This window comes from Magnolia sinica, chromosome 4 (genome assembly GCF_029962835.1).
Source record: "Magnolia sinica isolate HGM2019 chromosome 4, MsV1, whole genome shotgun sequence".
Classification (NCBI taxonomy): Eukaryota; Viridiplantae; Streptophyta; class Magnoliopsida; order Magnoliales; family Magnoliaceae; genus Magnolia; species Magnolia sinica.
Genome location: NC_080576.1, coordinates 94,529,295 through 94,547,723, shown reverse-complemented (window position 1 = coordinate 94,547,723; position 18,429 = coordinate 94,529,295). Strand labels below are relative to the sequence as shown.

The following is an 18,429-nucleotide window of genomic DNA, read 5'->3' as shown; positions in this document are numbered from 1 at the left end:
TTGAGCCCAAAATTGAAGCATATCCAAAGCTTAACTGGACCATACCCTGGGAAACAATGGGAATAATGATTTCCACCGTTGAAACCTTGCTAGGCCCCACAGTGGTGTTTATTTGTCATCTAAGCTGTTCATAAGATCAAAAAAACATTGATGATTGTAAAACATAAATATAATCTTGATCCAAAACTTCTGTGGCCCTCAAGAATTTTTCAATGGTATACATTCAAATTCATACTGTTTTCCGTGGTGTGGTCCATTTGAGATTAGGATATACTTCAAATTTGGGCTCAAGCCCTAAAATTATTTGATAAAATGGATGAAAGGAGTGGATAAAATATATAAATTATGGTGGACCCACAGATTTTACTCGATGTGTGGTTACGTGTGGTGCAAAGACGAGCGCTGACATTCCAAGTTGTACCAATGGTTCAAAGGAGATCAATGTTACATGGGCCACACAATAATGTATTTATTATATCAACCCTGTTCATCTATTTGGTGAGATCATTTTAGATCATGAACTCAAAAAATGAGTCATATCCAAAGCTCAAGTGGACCACACCATAAATAGCAGTGGGGACAATGATTCTTACCATTAAAACGTTTGTAGGGCCCGCCATAATGTTTATTTTCCATCCAATCTATTCATAAGTTCACACATATCTGGATGAAGTGGAAAAACCAATATCATATTGATCCAAAACTTTTGTGACCCCAAAATGGTTTCAATGGTAGACGTTAAATCCCCTATTACGTTTTGTAGTGTGGTCCACTTGATAATTGGATCTACCTTATTTTTCAGCTCAAGCCATACGATTCCCTCGCCATATGGACGGACGGTTTGGATATAACACATACCTCATAATGGGACCCACATAACTTGGTGATGTCAACACACCAGCCAATCTGCTTCCGTCCGCACGGGGAGGGATTAGGTGAGACTCCCACGCGGATTTCCTGTCAAAGCCTTTAACAAGAAACCTAGGTGGGGTCCACTGTGATGTTTGTGAGAAACCCACTCCGTCCATCCATTTTGTGAGCTCATTCTGTGACTTTAAACAAAAAGTGAACGGGATCCAAGACTCAAGTGGGCCATACTAAAGGAAAAGGTGGGTGGGGAAATTTCTACCGTTGAAACCTCCTTGGGGTTGACAGTGATGTTTACATGCCATCCATACCGTTTATAATATCATTCCTACAGGGATGAACTGAAAACACAAATACTAACCAGATTCAAAGCTTTCGTGGCCCACGAATATTTCAACTTTGGACATTCAATCCTCCATTTTTCAGCCCACTTGAGTGTTGAATTTGGCTCATTTTTGGTTTAATGTCCTAAAATGAGCTCATAAAACGTATGGACGGAGTGGATTTCTCACAAACATCATGGTGAGCCCACCTAGGTTTCCAACACACGAACTTCTGCCAAGGCTTTTGCCCGAAATCCAGGTGATACTAGGATCCACCTAGGTGGGTGGGACCTTGATTATGGGACTTAGGGTGACGTATTTGTCTTAAATCTACAGCGTCCAACAATTTTGAAAGATCATTTCAGGATATGATCCAAAAAATGAAGCATATCCAAATCTTATGTGGGCCATACTAAAATGTTTATTTGCCATCGAACAGTTGATAAGGTCGCAAAGATATGGATGAAGAGACCACACAAATATCAGATTGATCGATTGATTACCACTGTTTCCTATATTATGGTCCATTGAGATTTGGATCTGCTTCATTTTTTTAATCATTCCCTAAAATGAGCTTTCAATACGTATGGACAGTGTGGGTCATAAGAGATTTGGATCTATCTCATTTTTTATCTCATACCATAAAATAGTCTGAAAAAAATGGATGGATGGCCCGGATGGGACACATACATCATGATGGGGCCCACAGAGCAGTGTTAGTAGCCACCTCGCTATCAGTAGGCAATCCGCGCTAGGGTCGTGGCCACATCATAATGGGTCCACTTGAACTTTGGATCTGCCTCATTCTTTAGTTCCTATGGGCACAATATTGTCGATTTGTGGAGGAGCAATAATATTTCTAGCCCGGTCAAGATGGAGACGATGATTACGAGCCACCGTGCAACTCTATGTGGGTCTAGGCCACAACTAGTTCACATCATTGATATGTATATTTCTCAATTTTTAATTCTTCTTTTGCTCTTTAATGAATTGGTTGTGTTTTCATAAATGTCATGCATTCAATTTAAATATATTTGCATTAGTTGAGTTAAACATCGCATAACTTAGGACCCTATACAAAGGAAACTTATTATGTGCACCTTTTTTTTGAGATGTTATTATTTAAAAGTGTGTATTAAGGTCTTTTTTAACAATCCCTGAAGTTTCATTAAAAAAATTCAACCATTTTTCCCATGTTTCCCCATGTTTCCCAAAAAGTACGATAAATTATGCGATACAAACGATATATCTCGTGCGATAACCGATACGTATCTATATCCCAAGCATGCAATACATAGCGCACTACCAATAGTTCGAACACTGTTTTCAACTGCATGCAATCGTTGACAAAATTTTTACATGCGCATTCAAGTAAAAAAAGCTACTTGACTTTTAGACTTCCTTGTTGGCACCAAAATAGTGTCCACCGAGCTAGATGCATGTGGGACCACAATCCCAAATCCATATCTTCACAAGTGCTACATCAGAAGGTGATAATAATTAGTTCAATTAATGAACATGAAATCACAGTCAACGAGAAAAAGATAGAGCACAAAGATGGTCTTTCAATAATGAAGCAAAATAGGGACTGAAATATTTGTGCTATCGAATAGGATGCTTATAAAATCCTTTATTCATTCGCAGGCCCTTCTCCATTCTTGTGCTTGGATAATTGGCATTGAATATATTTCTTGAGTAGAGATGGAACAGACGGGTTAGTTTTTCCCCTTTTTTGGGGTTGGAGAAAGGTGATGGCTAGGATTTTTGGGATGAAAAAGAAACGAAAAGAAAAGAGGAAGAAAGTAGAAGAGGAACAGGAAGAGGTAATCTTCAATCCTTAAGAGCAAAATTGCTTTTGTGCCCACTCATTGCGATCGGATCACTGGTTTGCTCTAAACTCTAGATTCTGCCAATCAGATTCTCCAATATGAGCCCAAGGACGTGGTTTGCGAGTGATTGCATGCATCCGCAGGGATTAGTCTCACCTTAAAAAGGGGCAGGGATAGCATGTTGTCATAAAAAAAAGAAGACCCCAAAGACTATTAGAATTGAAAATTGAAGAAGAAATCCAAATTTGAGAAAATTACAATTGATTGAATGAAGTGAAAGAAGATGGCAAAATTATGGGTGGCAACGGGCTGCAGCTTGGCTTCACACTATAAGGCCCAAGGCCTAGGCTTGGCCCAATCTCAGCATGCATAGCATGGTGGGCCCAAGCCCGATTTGCTCAATTTAGGTCAAATGATTTTATTATTATTATTATTATTATTATTATTATTATTATTATTGTTTTGCATGTCTCTATACTTTATGGGTGTAACAATAGCTTCACATATCTTCTGCGATCTGATATCTTGGTCCACTTTGTCTAAATCTCATAGTCAAATCTTCTATTTCATCAATCCTGGCATTAGCTTCTAGTTTTGTGGTTTCCCTGTTTGTTTTTGGTTCTCAGTCTTGAGTTGTATAGAGCTTTTCTAGGTTTCTTCTTCATTTTCTTTTCTAAGCCCTTTTGCAGCCTCTATGTTTGGCTGTTTTGTTGTTCTCTGTTTTCTTTATATATATATATATTTCAATCTTAAAAAAAAAAAAAAAAAAAAAAAAAAACCTAAGGGGGCTCACATGTTAACCATGTGGGGTTCTGCATGTGTTCTTTAAGTCCACACTTGTTTCCACATATGTGCTCAAGTGGGGACCCTAACGTGGTCCTGATTGCAATCCAACAACCGAAATAATGTGTCGATGAAGATCAACGGCCTAATACTCCTTGGAATATAGCTCATGATGATCCGGGCCCAGTGGGCCCCATGTACGGGTCGTCTAGCCAAAGAGATATTGGTGCCCTCCTCGTGTACACTCGAACGGGTGACTCGCGGATGTCCTCATTAAATTGGTTTTCTAATGCTTAATGACAAGCCTAGGTATGAAGTAGGGAAAGATGCCGCTTTATATTTAAAGATACTTGCAAACTTGTTCCTTTCCTCATTGGTGAGATAAATTCCTAGTCACTTTTGCTTATTGATGCAGGACAATTAACCACTTGCTCTAAAAGCTCGAACTGTTAGAGCATGGCGAATTAATCCCTTTATCTCATAGCCCAGGCCCTACATGTCATGGGTTAGGATGTCGGCCGAACCCCCCTCGTGGGCTCGTGGGCCCCAAATCACACGGGCCGCCCACCCCGAGTGTGTCCCCGCATCCCACGGGCTATCCCACTCAAGCCCGGTGTGAAATGCGCATTAATCACCCCTGGTGAGGAGTCTCGAACATGAGACCCCCTGCTTTGATATCAAATTTGATGCAGGACATGAAAGTTAAATATGATATGCAAGATTTCAGGCTTTAGATCATACTAATTTAGAAACAATCACAAAAATTCCACATCCCACATAAGATCAAGCATACTTATATTCACCTTAAGATTAGATACTACTACAAAGCAATTGATAATTTTCCTTAAATTGTCCCTCTTTTGTTTTTTTTGCATTACAATGGAGCATTGTGTTGTTCGTATACTGTGGATGAGATACTTGGAAATCTGACCTATCAAACTTCTATTAAACCCAGTGATACCCCTCTTTTTTATCATTTGCCTAAAGCCTCTACCACAACCATGAACAAATAGGGGAAAAGCAGATCCCCTTGTCGCAATCCTCTGGATGCCAACAAGAGAACTTTTGGAGATCTGTTAAGCAACACCGAGAATTTTGGTGATTGCACACAACTTCTATTCCAGCTCCATTTCCGATCACACCATATCCGACTCAACATGTAATTCAAAAATTCCAAGTCCACATGGTCATATGCTTGCTCAATACATAGCTTGCAAATCACACTCTTCTTTTCCTTCCGTATCTTGAATATCTATGCATTCATGTGCAATTTGTGCATTGTCCACTATCTGCCTCCCTTTCCACAAATGCCTCTTGAGATTTGGAGATCACTTTTGCCAACATTACCTGAAATCTTGAAGCTAAAATCTTTGCTAATACTTTACACGGACCCCTGAGAAGACTAATAGGTCTGAAATCCTTTAAACCTTCCTCTCTCTCCTTAAAAAAAAAAAATCCTTTTTATTTATTTATTTATTTATTTTTTAAGGATTAGTGCAATGAAGGTAGCACCCAACTTTTTTGCTAAATGGCCCCTTTCAAAAAATTCCTTCATGTACTTCATCAAAACATCTTTTTCTATTTCCCAAAACTTTTGAAACAAAAAAAAAGCAATTAGGAATCCATCTGGCTTGGGAGCCTTATCGTTGGCTAACTCCTCGAGTAACTTCTTCCAACACCAGCTTTTCCAGTGCATCTGCCTCTTCTTTTGAGATTTTATCAAGTTGTAAATTATCTAGCGGCAGCCTCTTCCACCCTTCCTTGGAGAGAAGATTGATATAAAAATTCACAATACATCACAAACTTTTACCATATCCTCCACTCTTTCCCCATCCACTACTATGCTTTGGATCTTGTTTTCTCTAGCTTGGGCACTAGCTATTGCATGGAAAAATATTGTGTTTTTATCCCCTTCTTTTAGCCACGGCACATTGAATTGCTGCTTCCATTTGATTTCTTCTTCCCTCAATCTAGCACTGTATTTAGCCAAATAGTCTTCCCACCTAGCAATTTCTTCCTCCAATAAATCATCTGCTTCTTCCTTAATATCTTATTCTTGTATGTCTCGAAATAGAGTGTCCAACTTGGCTTCCTGGCCTCCTAAGACCTCTTTCTTCCATTCATTAATCTTTCCTTTTAGAAGCTTCATTTTCTGGAAAAGAACAAAACGGGTGAAACATTCATATGAGAAAGATAGCCACCACTCTTTCACTAACAAGGGAAATCCTTCCACCTCGAGCCATGACAGTTTGAATTGGAATGACTGTGGTCCGTGTTAGTTTGATCATGTGGCTGTGACAGTCAGGAAACTCTATGATAAGATAATTGTTGACAAAAATCACCAATAGTCTGATCTTTAGGATCTTACGCAACACTACTTGAGGATGGCATGTCATTTGTTCTCTCTTACTCTTTATTTTGGACACAAAGGAGGATGCAAGTCCCACATTGTTCACGAACATTCATTTTCCACAATGAGTATAATGAAGTTTGTCATTATTCATGGACAGAGGGGGAGGATGAGACTGTCCCAATCCTGCAAATTCTGCTCAAGAGGTTCTGGACCAGACATCAAAAGTTATTTCCCTGGAGCTATAGTGCTTTGCCCACTAGAGATTACTCACGAATTAGCCTCCCCTAGATATAGTTGTATACCCTGATCCCAGAGATGGCAAGGCCTCTCTGCCAAGGACTCGTACACATTGTCACTCAAAGTTAGAATGACATCCAGCAAGGAATTTGAAAATTCTTCTTTCTTCAATTTGCTTCTTGACTTCTTCAAGAATGGAAGCTGCAGACGGGAAGTGATTTAACTCTTCCCAGTTCTGGCAGTGCTACGAAATAATCCTATATGAACGACTCTCCTTGCTTCATATATGTTATCTTGCCATGCAACTGATAATCCTGTGTCAAATCATAACACCGAGAATGTCTTTGCGACCTTAATCCATCTCTTCTGCTATTTTCAAGAACAACAAAGCACAAGCAATGCTAGGCTGTATGGAGTGAAGAAGCTAGTACATTAACATTAGATTCCCACTTTCCTAGTCGTTGTTGGATGGGTCATCTGCAATTGGCTCCTTATTGCCTGTGATATACTCAAACTTCCTTTTGTTTCCAATAAACAGTTTGGTTGACTGAGAGAACTCCTGGTAATTCCTATAAAGTTTAACGGTGGTGATCATCAACCCAAGATGGTGGTCTTGTTGACTTGACTCCATCATTACAAGGGTCTTTTGATCACCAAATACTACGCCATCTCCCGTAGTTAAAAGAAAACAAATCAACTATTGATACCAAAATCTAATTTTCTTAAGAAATAAACGTCTCAAGAACAATTCAAGTCATTGGCATCTACAACATACTACCCAGATATGAGGAATCACGGGAGACCCAATAGGTTCCACTCGTGGAATGACCGTACTATTAGAGGTTTGTTGGAAGTCTAGTTGGACTGTTGGTAGTTGTTAGTGGTCTGACTGGACTGCTGATGAGTGCTGATACTTCTGGCTGGGCTGTTGGTGGCTGCTGGTGGTCTTGGTTGGACTGCTCATGGCTGCTGATGGTTCAACCGGATTATCAGAAGTCGTTCGTGGCCTAGCTGTGTTGCTGATGATCATTGGTGGTTCTGGCTAAACCATAGGTGGTCGCTGGTGGCACTGGTTGGTCTACTCATGGTTAGACCAAGATGCTAGTGATAATTGAAAGATCAACTGGGCTGTCAGTTCAATAAAAGAAACCAAAAGAAAACGAAAGGAAGAAAAATGAAGAAAGCAGGAAGAAGGAGAGGAAGGAGAAAAGAAAGGAAGATCTATCCTCCTTCTTGCTCTGCTATCATGTTAAAATGCATGGCAGAGAAGGAGAAGAGAAGGGTGTGGAAGATGAAAGGATTAGAGAGAGTTAATTGACTCTCTCTCCTTAAGCATTTTATTAATAATAGCCCAAACTCCATTTAACATGGTGGCCCCCAGGAGCACTCGAAACAGTACATGCGCACACCCATATATACTGCTGATGAGGACATCCGAGCACCATATCGAGTATATCAGGAGGAGACGAGCTGTGGCCCATGCCCTGCTTTCTCTATGGCTAGATGATCATTACGTGGGGCCCGGCTCCGGATCGTAGGTGTGTGGAAGATCCCACTTGCATATTTGGTGTATCTTTGAAGACCCCACACTGGGAAGATGCATGTGGGCTGCATATAGGAGCTTGATGGACACATCTAGACCATTGGTTCGAGTTTTCACATCATTTGGACCGTTGGATCTTAATCGTTGGATCATTGGAGCATTGTGATCATTGGACCATCATAATTATGGACCACCCATTGGTCACGGATAGTTTAGATTTAAGATTTAGATTAGTTTTTGTCATTTATTTTGAAGTTTATTTTATGTTCAGTTAAGATACGAATGTTTTGGACATATTTTAAATATTAGGATTTTTTTTTTGTTTTTTTTTTTTTTTTGTAAAAAAATCTTTCCTGAGATCGTCTATTTGTAGAAAAACTTTTCCGAGACTATATAAGGCCCGGACATCCAACCCTAGCCTCATTATGAGCATATGAAATAAATTTTTTCTCTTGTTCTTGCTTTGTGATGAAGTAAAAACATCCTGTGAATGGATGGATTGATTTGGTGTGAAGCCAACGAGTGAATCCAAACCATCTTCCCCTCGTTCTCTTCCATCAAATGTCTCTCTCTCTCTCTCTCTCTCTCTCTCTCTCCCTTTCTAATTGTTTCGAGTTCTCTCTTCTTCTTTCACCAACAATAGACTATCCCCATTTCCATCTTTGTTTTTCCTTCTTCCAAACCATACACCCGCGACCTAACCCATCCCAAAACACCCCGTTTACACCCTCTCTCTGACCATACAGCCGTACGGCCATATCGGGCCATATCCCACTGTCCGTATGATCGTAGGGACACACTTGGATGACTGTCTGTATGGTCAGCCTTCCCATTCCCTTTCGCCTTTTGTTTCCCCTTTTGAAACCCTAATCCTAAATCCCCAAATCTCTAACCCTAAATCCTGAAATCCCTAGCCCTAAATCCCAAATCCAAAACCCCCAAATCCCCAAACCTTATTTCCCCAAATCTGAAAACCTAAACCTATTTCCCCAATTCCCTACTTTCCAAATCAGCCCAAACCTACCAACTTTTATTAAAGCAAGTACATCCCGTGATTGTCGATTATTACCTATGCTAGATGAGAGTTCTACCTTCCATAGATCCCTATTGATTCATATTTTGTTAGGTGTGCATTACAGGATTGTTTATGGCCTTGAATTCATATTTTGTTAGATCCCTATTTAACTTTGTTTGTGGTCTTCCATGCACCAAATATGCATGTTTCATTAGTTGAATTATGTAACTTTGTGCATAGCCACATGGACACAATCTCCTACAAAATTTTTCTTGAATAAAAAATCAGCTGTGGGGTTTTTCTTGCGATATAGCTTGTGTTGCTTCCCTTGGGGCATATGTTGCCTATGGTAGAAGAGTTGGTGTTCGATAATTAGCATTACAGCTAGTGGATCCTTGGGAACTTTCCTATAATCTTTGTTTCTTTGTTGGTAATTATTCTACAGCAGTTGCCACTAGATCTATGGAAAAACATGACTCAGTTCAGCCTGTTGTGTATCCATTTCATCTCTCTCTCTCTCTCTCTCTCTCTCTCTCTCTCACTTATTTCTCAAAGCAACTGCGGGTTCCAATTGTTTGAGGTATGAACTTGGTAGGAATGGTCATGTCATAGGTGCCATCTAAATGAAAGTGTCGAATACAGATGTTTACTCGTTTTCTAGAACACCTGTAACATAGCACCCAAGCATGTTTTTCAATGCCTATTTATTTGCTCTTGACAAACACATCCGCTGCATACTGATACCTGAGGTTTCTGCATTTTCTTATTGTCAATTATTTATTTCTTCCTCTACACTCTATAGATATTTTAGTGAATTTGATATTATTGTTCCTTATTATGTACTTGTCTGAGTAATGGAGCATAAAACTGTGGTCTGTGTTTGCAGCTTAAAAATGATGCTGATTTTTTATACTTACTGGCAGATGCTGCAGCAACTGCGGTACAGATAATTTCTCAAAGAAGTCATTTAAATTGCATTGTTTCAATATTTGTTCTTCTAAGTACTCATTCTGTTTTCCAAGCTTGCAGATTCAGTATGGGAATCCAGATAAACTATGTTCCCCAGTTGTTGATGCAAAGAAAGCAGGAAACAATTTAGTGGTAGGTTCTTTTTTGGCTATCATTAATCATCCACTGCAAGCATGTTCTTGAAGTCTTCTTTGCGTGAATGTGCTTCTCTCTTCCTAGTTATAATTCAAATTTATTCTACAATTTCTAGTCTAGTAGACAACTGAATGAATACTTTTTGGTTATTTCACTAGCTACCTACTTGGTGGTGGTGATGTTGTTCCACTTCATTAGATTTAGCATTCTCCTTGACATTGAAACTATGAGAAAGTGTAAACCTTCATCATCATTATCATCATTGTCATCATCATCATTGTAGTTGTCGTCATCATCATCATCATTGCCTTGCCTATAGTATTTGTTGTTGGCTTTATGAATCCTGTTTTGCCAATCACCAAGATAGGATGACACACACACACACACACACACACACAAAAACACACAAATAAGAGTATCTAAAAAGTTTTTAATAGAAAACTTATAGGTAAAATTAACAAGAATGATCACAACAAGGATGTCGGCATAGTTTGCAAATGAGGATCACCAAGTCAGGTCATGTACAAGAAATAATATTTTATTTTGGTTTCTATTTTTGAAAGGTAACACAACTTTTATTAAAAAAAAAACCCCAAATCGAGGAGCACACAATCAGGGAGAAAACTACAAACAAAGTAAAGGAAAAAGGGAACAAACATCCTCGGGATTGGCCACGGAGGCCCAATCCCTAACGTATCTCTTAACCCTTACAACATCCATAATTGATCCACTTTGGCTCCGGTAACACCGGCTGTTCCTCTCCCCCCTTGTCGCTAACTCCACACAAGGGTCCCATCCTTGCTGACCCTGCCCCATGCTAGGCCCAAACGAGGCCCACAATCGACCTTGGGATAATCCACAGAGTCAAAAATACCTCGAGGATGCCAGCCCACACTTCAGCTGTGAACTCAGAATGGATGAAGAGATGATCTACTGTTTCCACATCTTTCAAGCATAAGCATGCATTGAGGAGCACCATTGATCTCTGCCAGAGAAGTCCGACCCGCTCACTGGAGGATGGTTGAGCATCTTCCAGAGCGAAGGAACCGTAAAACTTCCTGATTTTTCTCTACTCCACACCATCAAATCACCCGACTGCACTGTAGAATGAAAACTCTGGAGCGGGTCCAAGAGTCTAACAAACTCTGCAAGCTCCTCATCTGACAAGTCCCTGTGGCAAGGAGGAGACTAAACCATGCTATTTCCAATCACTAAGAAACATCAAGCAACCTCAATGCCCTTAACCGTAGAAAGCCGAGCTAGCAACGAAAACCCTAAGAGTCTCTTTCCCACCCACCTGTCTTCCCAAGACCAGATCTATCGGCCGTCAGTAAGGGAAAAGAATACCCGCTTTTCAACCAGGGATGCCGCCCTTGACATCCAGTTCCGAACATGAGAAGCCCTATAAAGAGAGGAATGGTTCACCCACCATCATCCTTTATGGACCCCATACTTGAACGCAATGGCCTCTCTCCAAAGGTTACCCCCTTCCATTCTGAACTGCTACACCCATTTTCCTAAGAGGGCCTTGTTCATAGTTTCCAAGTCCCACAAACTTGCGCCTCCATCAATAAGCTTGCAAACCTCTTCCCACTTAAGTGGATGGAACTTGTGAGTGTCTTCGGTTCCCCTCCACACAATTTCTTCTCAATCTTTTCAACCTGTCCAACACAAATTTTGGATAGCGGAAGAGGGGCGTGTAGTAGAGAGGTAGGTTGGATAGAGCTGCTTTAATAAGAGTTAGCCGCCCGCCCAACGAGACAAAATGACCCTTCCAACTAGACAACTTCCTCTCAAAACCTTTCGACCACTTTATCCTAGAGATGCTTGGCTAGCTTGCTGATGCACAACGGAGGTCCTAAGTACATTGACAGGTGGGCATCGGCCCTACACCCAAACACTTACTCCAAAGATGCACACCAAGCATCTCTCTCGTGAATATGTACCTATAGTCCTGATTTCACTTCAAAGCACCTTACAATCTTTCTCAATTGTCGACATCCCTCTCTCTGTATCGCAAAATGAGATAGTATCGTGCACAAACTAAAGATGGGCGATAAGCATCTTGACCTTAGCCACCAAGGTATTCTAAAATGGTTATGTAATGTGGGCACTACGTAACGGTAATGGTGTGACCAGTTATGCGATGTGGGTGTGTGACAGGCCACCTTGAAAAATGCATTGTAACATTCCGTTATGAAGGCATACGGACCTTTGCGGTGCATCGTAACGGTTTGTTACGATGTAACGACACCACAACTGATTTTCAAAAAAAAAAAAAGTAAAAGAAATTGAAAAATAAAACTTACCTTCTTCTTCTTCTTGTTCCTTCTCTACAAGTACCTCTCTTTCTCTCTCCATCTCTTCTTCTTTGGACCCTTTGTAAGCCTCTCTCTCTCTCTCTCTCTCTCTCTCTCTCTCTCCTTCTTCTTCTTCTTTGGGACCTTTGCAAGTGTGTGGCTCTCTCTTTCTTTGCCTTTTAAAAAGCAATCACATACGTGGCTTCTTTAGAACCATGTTTTTAAAAAAGTTGTTTGTCCAATTTGTTGGACTATAAGTTACAGTCCATCGGCAGATGACTTCCAACCTTGTATGCATGTGGGACATCCAATCCATCCAGTAGGTTGGCCCCATCACGAGAATCACTCTTGGCAAAACTCAAATATATCCACCCATCGAGTAGTCCACACTTGTATTTTGCTATTTATCAATGGCTAAGAATTCTTGTTTGCGGTGCGGCCCACGTAATGACTAGATGTGGATGATTTTTGCACTAGGTGGCCTTCATTTTGGGGCCAATCTATTGGAAAGGTTGGATTTCACATGCCGGTTGGAAGTTATCTGTTGGGTGGATCATACCTTGTGGTCCAAATGGCTTGACTTGAGACCTTTTTTTTTGTCCTTATATGATACTCTACAGGCATATGGCCCTTGATATATTTGCACTCAAAAAATTGTATAGTGGCATATATTAACTCACAATTAACCAATTAAATTATTGGATAGTTGTTGCCTCACAATCCCAAAATCAAATTGTTTGAACGATCCTAACCACTAATTTTTTGCTTTTATTTTTTTATTACGAGGGGCGTACTAGGCGGCCTATGCAAGAATGCAACAAAGGGCAACACTTGAGGGCCCAATAACAAGCTATCGTAGTGGGCTCTCAACAAGCAATTAATTTAATATCATGTGAGCCAATGGCCCACATATCTAACCATTGTTTTGCAAACACTTGTTATTTCAAATAGGACCATTGAATTTTTTTCATTCTTCACTATCCAATAAATATCCACTGATCTAATAGTTGGATGAGGAAAAATGCATTATTTTTTGCCAATTACATTAGTGAGATGAGTGCCAATAGATTGCATGAATTTAAGGCCGATTGGGGCATCAAGTGGTCCCCAAAATCGGCCCCAAATCAGAGAAAATATTCATTCAAATTTAACTTCAATTTTTTCTTAAAATTAATTAGAGGAAATGATGTCAAATGGTTAGGGATATGTATCAGTGAGATGGGCGCGATAGCTTACCTGAATTTGGGGCCAATTTGAGGCGTTTGAGTAGCCCCCCAAATCAAAGACACTATTCATCCGAATTTAATTTTAAAATTTTCTTATAATTATTTGGGGGAAGTGATGACAAATGCTTAGGGATATGCATTAGTGGGATGAATACAATAATTACATGAATTTCGTGACTATTTGGAGGCATTCGAGTTGCTCCTTAAATCAGCGACAATATTCATCCGAATTTAATTTAAAATATTTCTTAAAATTTCTTGGGGGGAAATGATGTAAAATCAAGGTGTCCCGTATCTGTTATGATACGGCCGTATCAGCCGATACATAACGGTAACGGCCGACACCGTTACACGATATGAGGTCGAAATGGGCACCCCCCGATTCTGTGACCGTGATGGGTATTACGGGGCCGTTACGCCCGTTACGGGCCATAACGGTCGTTACGGTCCCGTAACGGCTGTTATGGGCCTAAAAAATAGGGAAAAAAATAGGAAAAAACCTTTTTTTCTCTGTTCTTCTTCTTCTTTTTCTTCTTCTTCTTCTCGCCTTGCTGCGGCTGCGGCCTGGGCCTCCTCCTCCTCCTCCTTCTTCTTCTTCTCTCTCTCTCTCTCTCTCTCTCTCTCTCTCCCCCTCTTCTTTCCCTCTTTTTTCTTTTTGGTTTCCCTCTCTCTCCCGTCCTTTTCTTTTGAAATCGGAAGCGAATTGACTGGTGTACCACACACCAGTATAGCTGTTGTAGGTACGTGTCATGCTAAGACGAGCGCTGACACTCCTCGAGCTCCGAGTTGTACGAACGGTTCAAAGGAGATCAAAGTTACATGGGCTCCACAGTGATGTATTTATTATATCTACACCGTTCATCTATTTTTAAATATCATTTTAGAGCATTACCCAAAAAATGAATCGTATCCAAAGATCGTCTGGACCACACCAAAAATAGTAGCGGAGATAATGATTTTCACCGTTAAACAATTTGTTGGCCCACCATAACATTTATTTTCCATCCAATCTGTTCATAAGGTCAAAAAGACCTGAATGAAGAGGGAAAACAAATTTCATATTGAACCAAAAGTTTTGTGATCCCAAGAAGGGTTTTAATGGTAGACGTTCAATCCCCCACTGCTTTTTGCAGTGTGGTCCACTTGATAATTAGATCTGTATTATTTTTCGTGTCAAGCCTTAAGACGATCTCGTCAAATGAATGGATGGTTTAGATATAACACATACCTCATGATCAGACCCACAGGACTTACTGACGTCAATACACATAGGTACACCAGACGAACTCTCTGGAGTTAGGCAACACGTTTTGTACACGTGCCGTGTGGCCCCACCTTAATGTATATATTTTATCCATGCCGTCCATCCATTTTGCCATATCATTTTGGGTCATGATCGAAAAAATTAGTAAGATCCAAATCTCAGGTGGACCACACTATAGGAAACAGTGGTTATAGAATGCTCACCATTAAAAATTTCTTAGAGTCCACTGTAATGTTTATTTTTCATCTAACCTGTTAATTGGGTCACATTGACGTGGATGAAAGGGAAACACACATGTCAGCTTGATTTAAAACTTTTGTAGCCCCCATTAAATTTTTAATGGTGGACATTTAATTATTGTTGTTTCTTATGGTGCAGTCCACTTGAGCTTTGGATCTGCCTCATTTTTGGGCTCATGCCCTAGAATTATTTGGCAAAATGGATGGATGGTATGGATATAACACATTCATCACGGGTGGGGCCCAAAAAACTTTGACACTTGTGTGCTACACTTCACAATTCGGGTCTCGCCTAATTCGGGCCCTTAAAAAATTGTACACGAGACAGGTATTAACTTAAAATTTATCAATTAAATTATGGACTGTAATTGCTAACTCACAATGCCAAAATCAAATTGTTTGAATAATTTTAATTGTTAATTTGTGGACGCTTATTTTTTAAAATAGTGCCTTTTGAATTTTTTTTTTTTTTAATGATTCAATCCAATAAATGTTCACCAATTCATAAATGGGATAATGCCAATAAATTGCATGAATTTGAGGCTGATTTGGGGCATGGATTGGTCCTCCAAGTCAGCCCCAGGTTGGCAACGCCATCTACCTGAATTTAATTTCATTTTTTTAAAGAACTATTGGGAGAAATGATATCAAATTGTTAAGTATATAAATTAGATATTTATAAAATTAAATACATGAATTTTGTAGTCAAATTCAAGTTATCTGGTTCATAAATTCATTAGACAGTCTGATACAACTTCTCACCCAAGAGTGGACGGTTACACCACCATAAACATGTTCCAATTTATAAATGATTGCATATTTGGAATGCTTAGAATATTCCGGATTTAATCCATATTTTTTCATATTTTTTTGGTAAAAAAAAAAAAATTGAACCGTTACGGGCCGTTACGCCCTCGTATCGCCGTTACACCCCCACATCTATATCGGTATTGGAGGGCACCATTACACCAACCGATACCGATACGGGATACCTTGTGTAAAATGCTTAGGGATGTGCATTAGTGGGATGAATGTAACAACTTACATGAATTGTGGGCCAGTTTGGGATCAATCTGATCCTGCCAAGTTAATAAAATCATCAAACAGGTCAAATTTCTTGCCAAAGAGTGGACTATTATACCATCATAAAAAAGTTGAAAATCATACAAAAATATATAGGAATCCTCTAGATGTTTTTTTATTTTCCTGTGTTTTTCCATGAATTTTTGGCGGATTTTTAAAACTATTACAGGGGTGCACTCATCCCACTAATGCATGGGTTTCATCGAGATCAATTGACCTTTTTTCTTGGCCTGACATTGTGGAGGCGTAGGAAAAATTGGGAAGAGATTTTAACAGCTTTGTTTAGTAGCCTGGATATGGGTTCTTTGGTTAGAAAAGAACAATCACTGTTTCAAGAATCAGAAGGGGTGAATTTTAGAGGTCTTTAGTATGGCAAAACTGAATGTAATGGAATGGGCGGTAACATCAAATTTTATAGCTATTGCCCATTTCCCTGATATATAGTCAAATATGTTATTTGTTTTCTCATTTTCTTTCTTTGTAATTCTTTAGGCTTTGACATCTTTTCAATATATTTATTTCATTGTTAAAAGGAACAAAAAATGGCTGTCGTGCTCCCTGTTACATGTAACGGTGGGGAGTTGTTACCGTTACAACACACATTGTTAGCTACATTAAACCCCTTGAACAACCACGCCACTTCGCCTTTATCCAACATCTTGCTAAAGGTTTTTATGATTACTAGGAAAAGAAATTTCACACCAAATGTTGTCCTCAAAGACTCCGATTTTAAAAGACAACAGACATTTTCGAGTCCCGGGAATGGCGGTATCATCGACCCACACACCCATGTATGTTTGGATACTTTTTAGTTGGTAATTTAAGCTTGTTGATCATCTCTTGTGAGACGAGTTCATCGTATAACTGCCATCTACAATAATGTTATATAACCTACCCTGGTGCTTTACTCGCGTATGGAAAATAGTGGTCCTTCACCAGCTCCATTTCCTCTTCAGTGGTGGTAAGGAGATGTCGTTTGATAATAGTGGGACCTTCAACCTCGAGTTTTACTGCGGTCTTAGCAGAAGGGTCATCTAGCTGTGATGCAGGCTCTACATAGGGTTGTTCCATCTCGATGTACTCATCATAATAATCAGGGCCATCCTGGTAGTATGGGCCCTCATTGCTGCAATAATGGAGGTTCTTGGCTTGCAGACTTTCATTAGAAAAATGTTCTCTTTGACCACAACGGTAACAATTAACATACCATGGATCTCATTAAAAAGAAAGATTAGGATTAGGACGTGACCTGCTCGATAGTGGTTAGTAATGCAATCGGTCTCTGCAAGCTTATTACAATGGATACTAAGTTCATTGAATTTATCATATAATTATCCGCTGATAAAGTTTCCTATTTCAATGTGAGGAGCTCTTAAAGAAGGGTATGCATGTTGTTTGAAGGCAAATACTTAGTTTTCAGCTTCTTTCTTATGTCAGCCCACCTAGTGATATCAGGGCCACCCATAATGAGATTTTTATCATCAATGCTTCACTATTAGATTCTTGTTGGGCCCTTCAGCTTGACCTTGACAAAGGCCACTCTCTGAGCATCGTCCATGTTGTATCATACAAAATAATCTTCAATCGTTGCAATCTAGTTGACAAAAACCTTTCCATCAAGACGATTCGTGAAGTAAGAACTTCAACTTGTACTTTCTTTGTGATTGTTTTTCTAGGCGTTTCTACAGAGTTGTCGTGGGTTCTCTCAGTAGGATCTCCGGTGGGGTCAAGTTGTGGCCCTCGTAGTTGGTCAATAGTGGCTTCCAAACTTGCTACCCCTTACGAATAACTCGGTGATGCAATAGTTTTGCTGTTGATTGGTAAACCTTCCTCAATGGATGTGACTGATATGGGTAGACATCATATCAGGAGAGCAACATCAACAAAGTACTGGACAGAATATCCAGGCTAATTATCAGCTATTACTGCACAGTATATAGGGCAGTTTATGGGCTTTTAATGGGCTGGATTTGGACTGATAATGGGCCAAGTTTCTATGCATTTAATGGGCTGGATTTGGACTGCTAATGGGCTGGGTTTCTGTGCTTTTAATGTGCTAGAACAGGGGCTGGATTTGGACTATTAATGGGCTGGAATTCTGGCTTTTAATGGGTTGGAATAGGGGCTGGATTTGGGCTGATAATAGGCTGGGTTTTTGTGCTTTTAATGGGCTGGAACAAGGGCTGGATTTGGACTGTTAATGGGCTGGAAATCTGTTCTGTTAATGGGCTAGAATAGAGACTGGATTTATGGGTTATAGCCT

The 18,429-nt window shown here is 39.8% G+C and overlaps 1 protein-coding gene across 2 annotated transcripts in view; it reads left to right on the top strand.

Annotated features, from left to right (window-relative positions):
* Positions 1-18,429, top strand: part of LOC131243406 (probable serine protease EDA2) — an 88,730-nt gene that overhangs the window by 52,120 nt on the left and 18,181 nt on the right. For both annotated transcript variants that reach the window (XM_058242753.1, XM_058242754.1), the window contains exons 6-7: positions 9,837-9,890; positions 9,980-10,051. In XM_058242753.1, the coding sequence (XP_058098736.1) occupies positions 9,837-9,890; positions 9,980-10,051 (126 nt within the window). The remainder of the gene's footprint in view (positions 1-9,836; positions 9,891-9,979; positions 10,052-18,429) is intronic.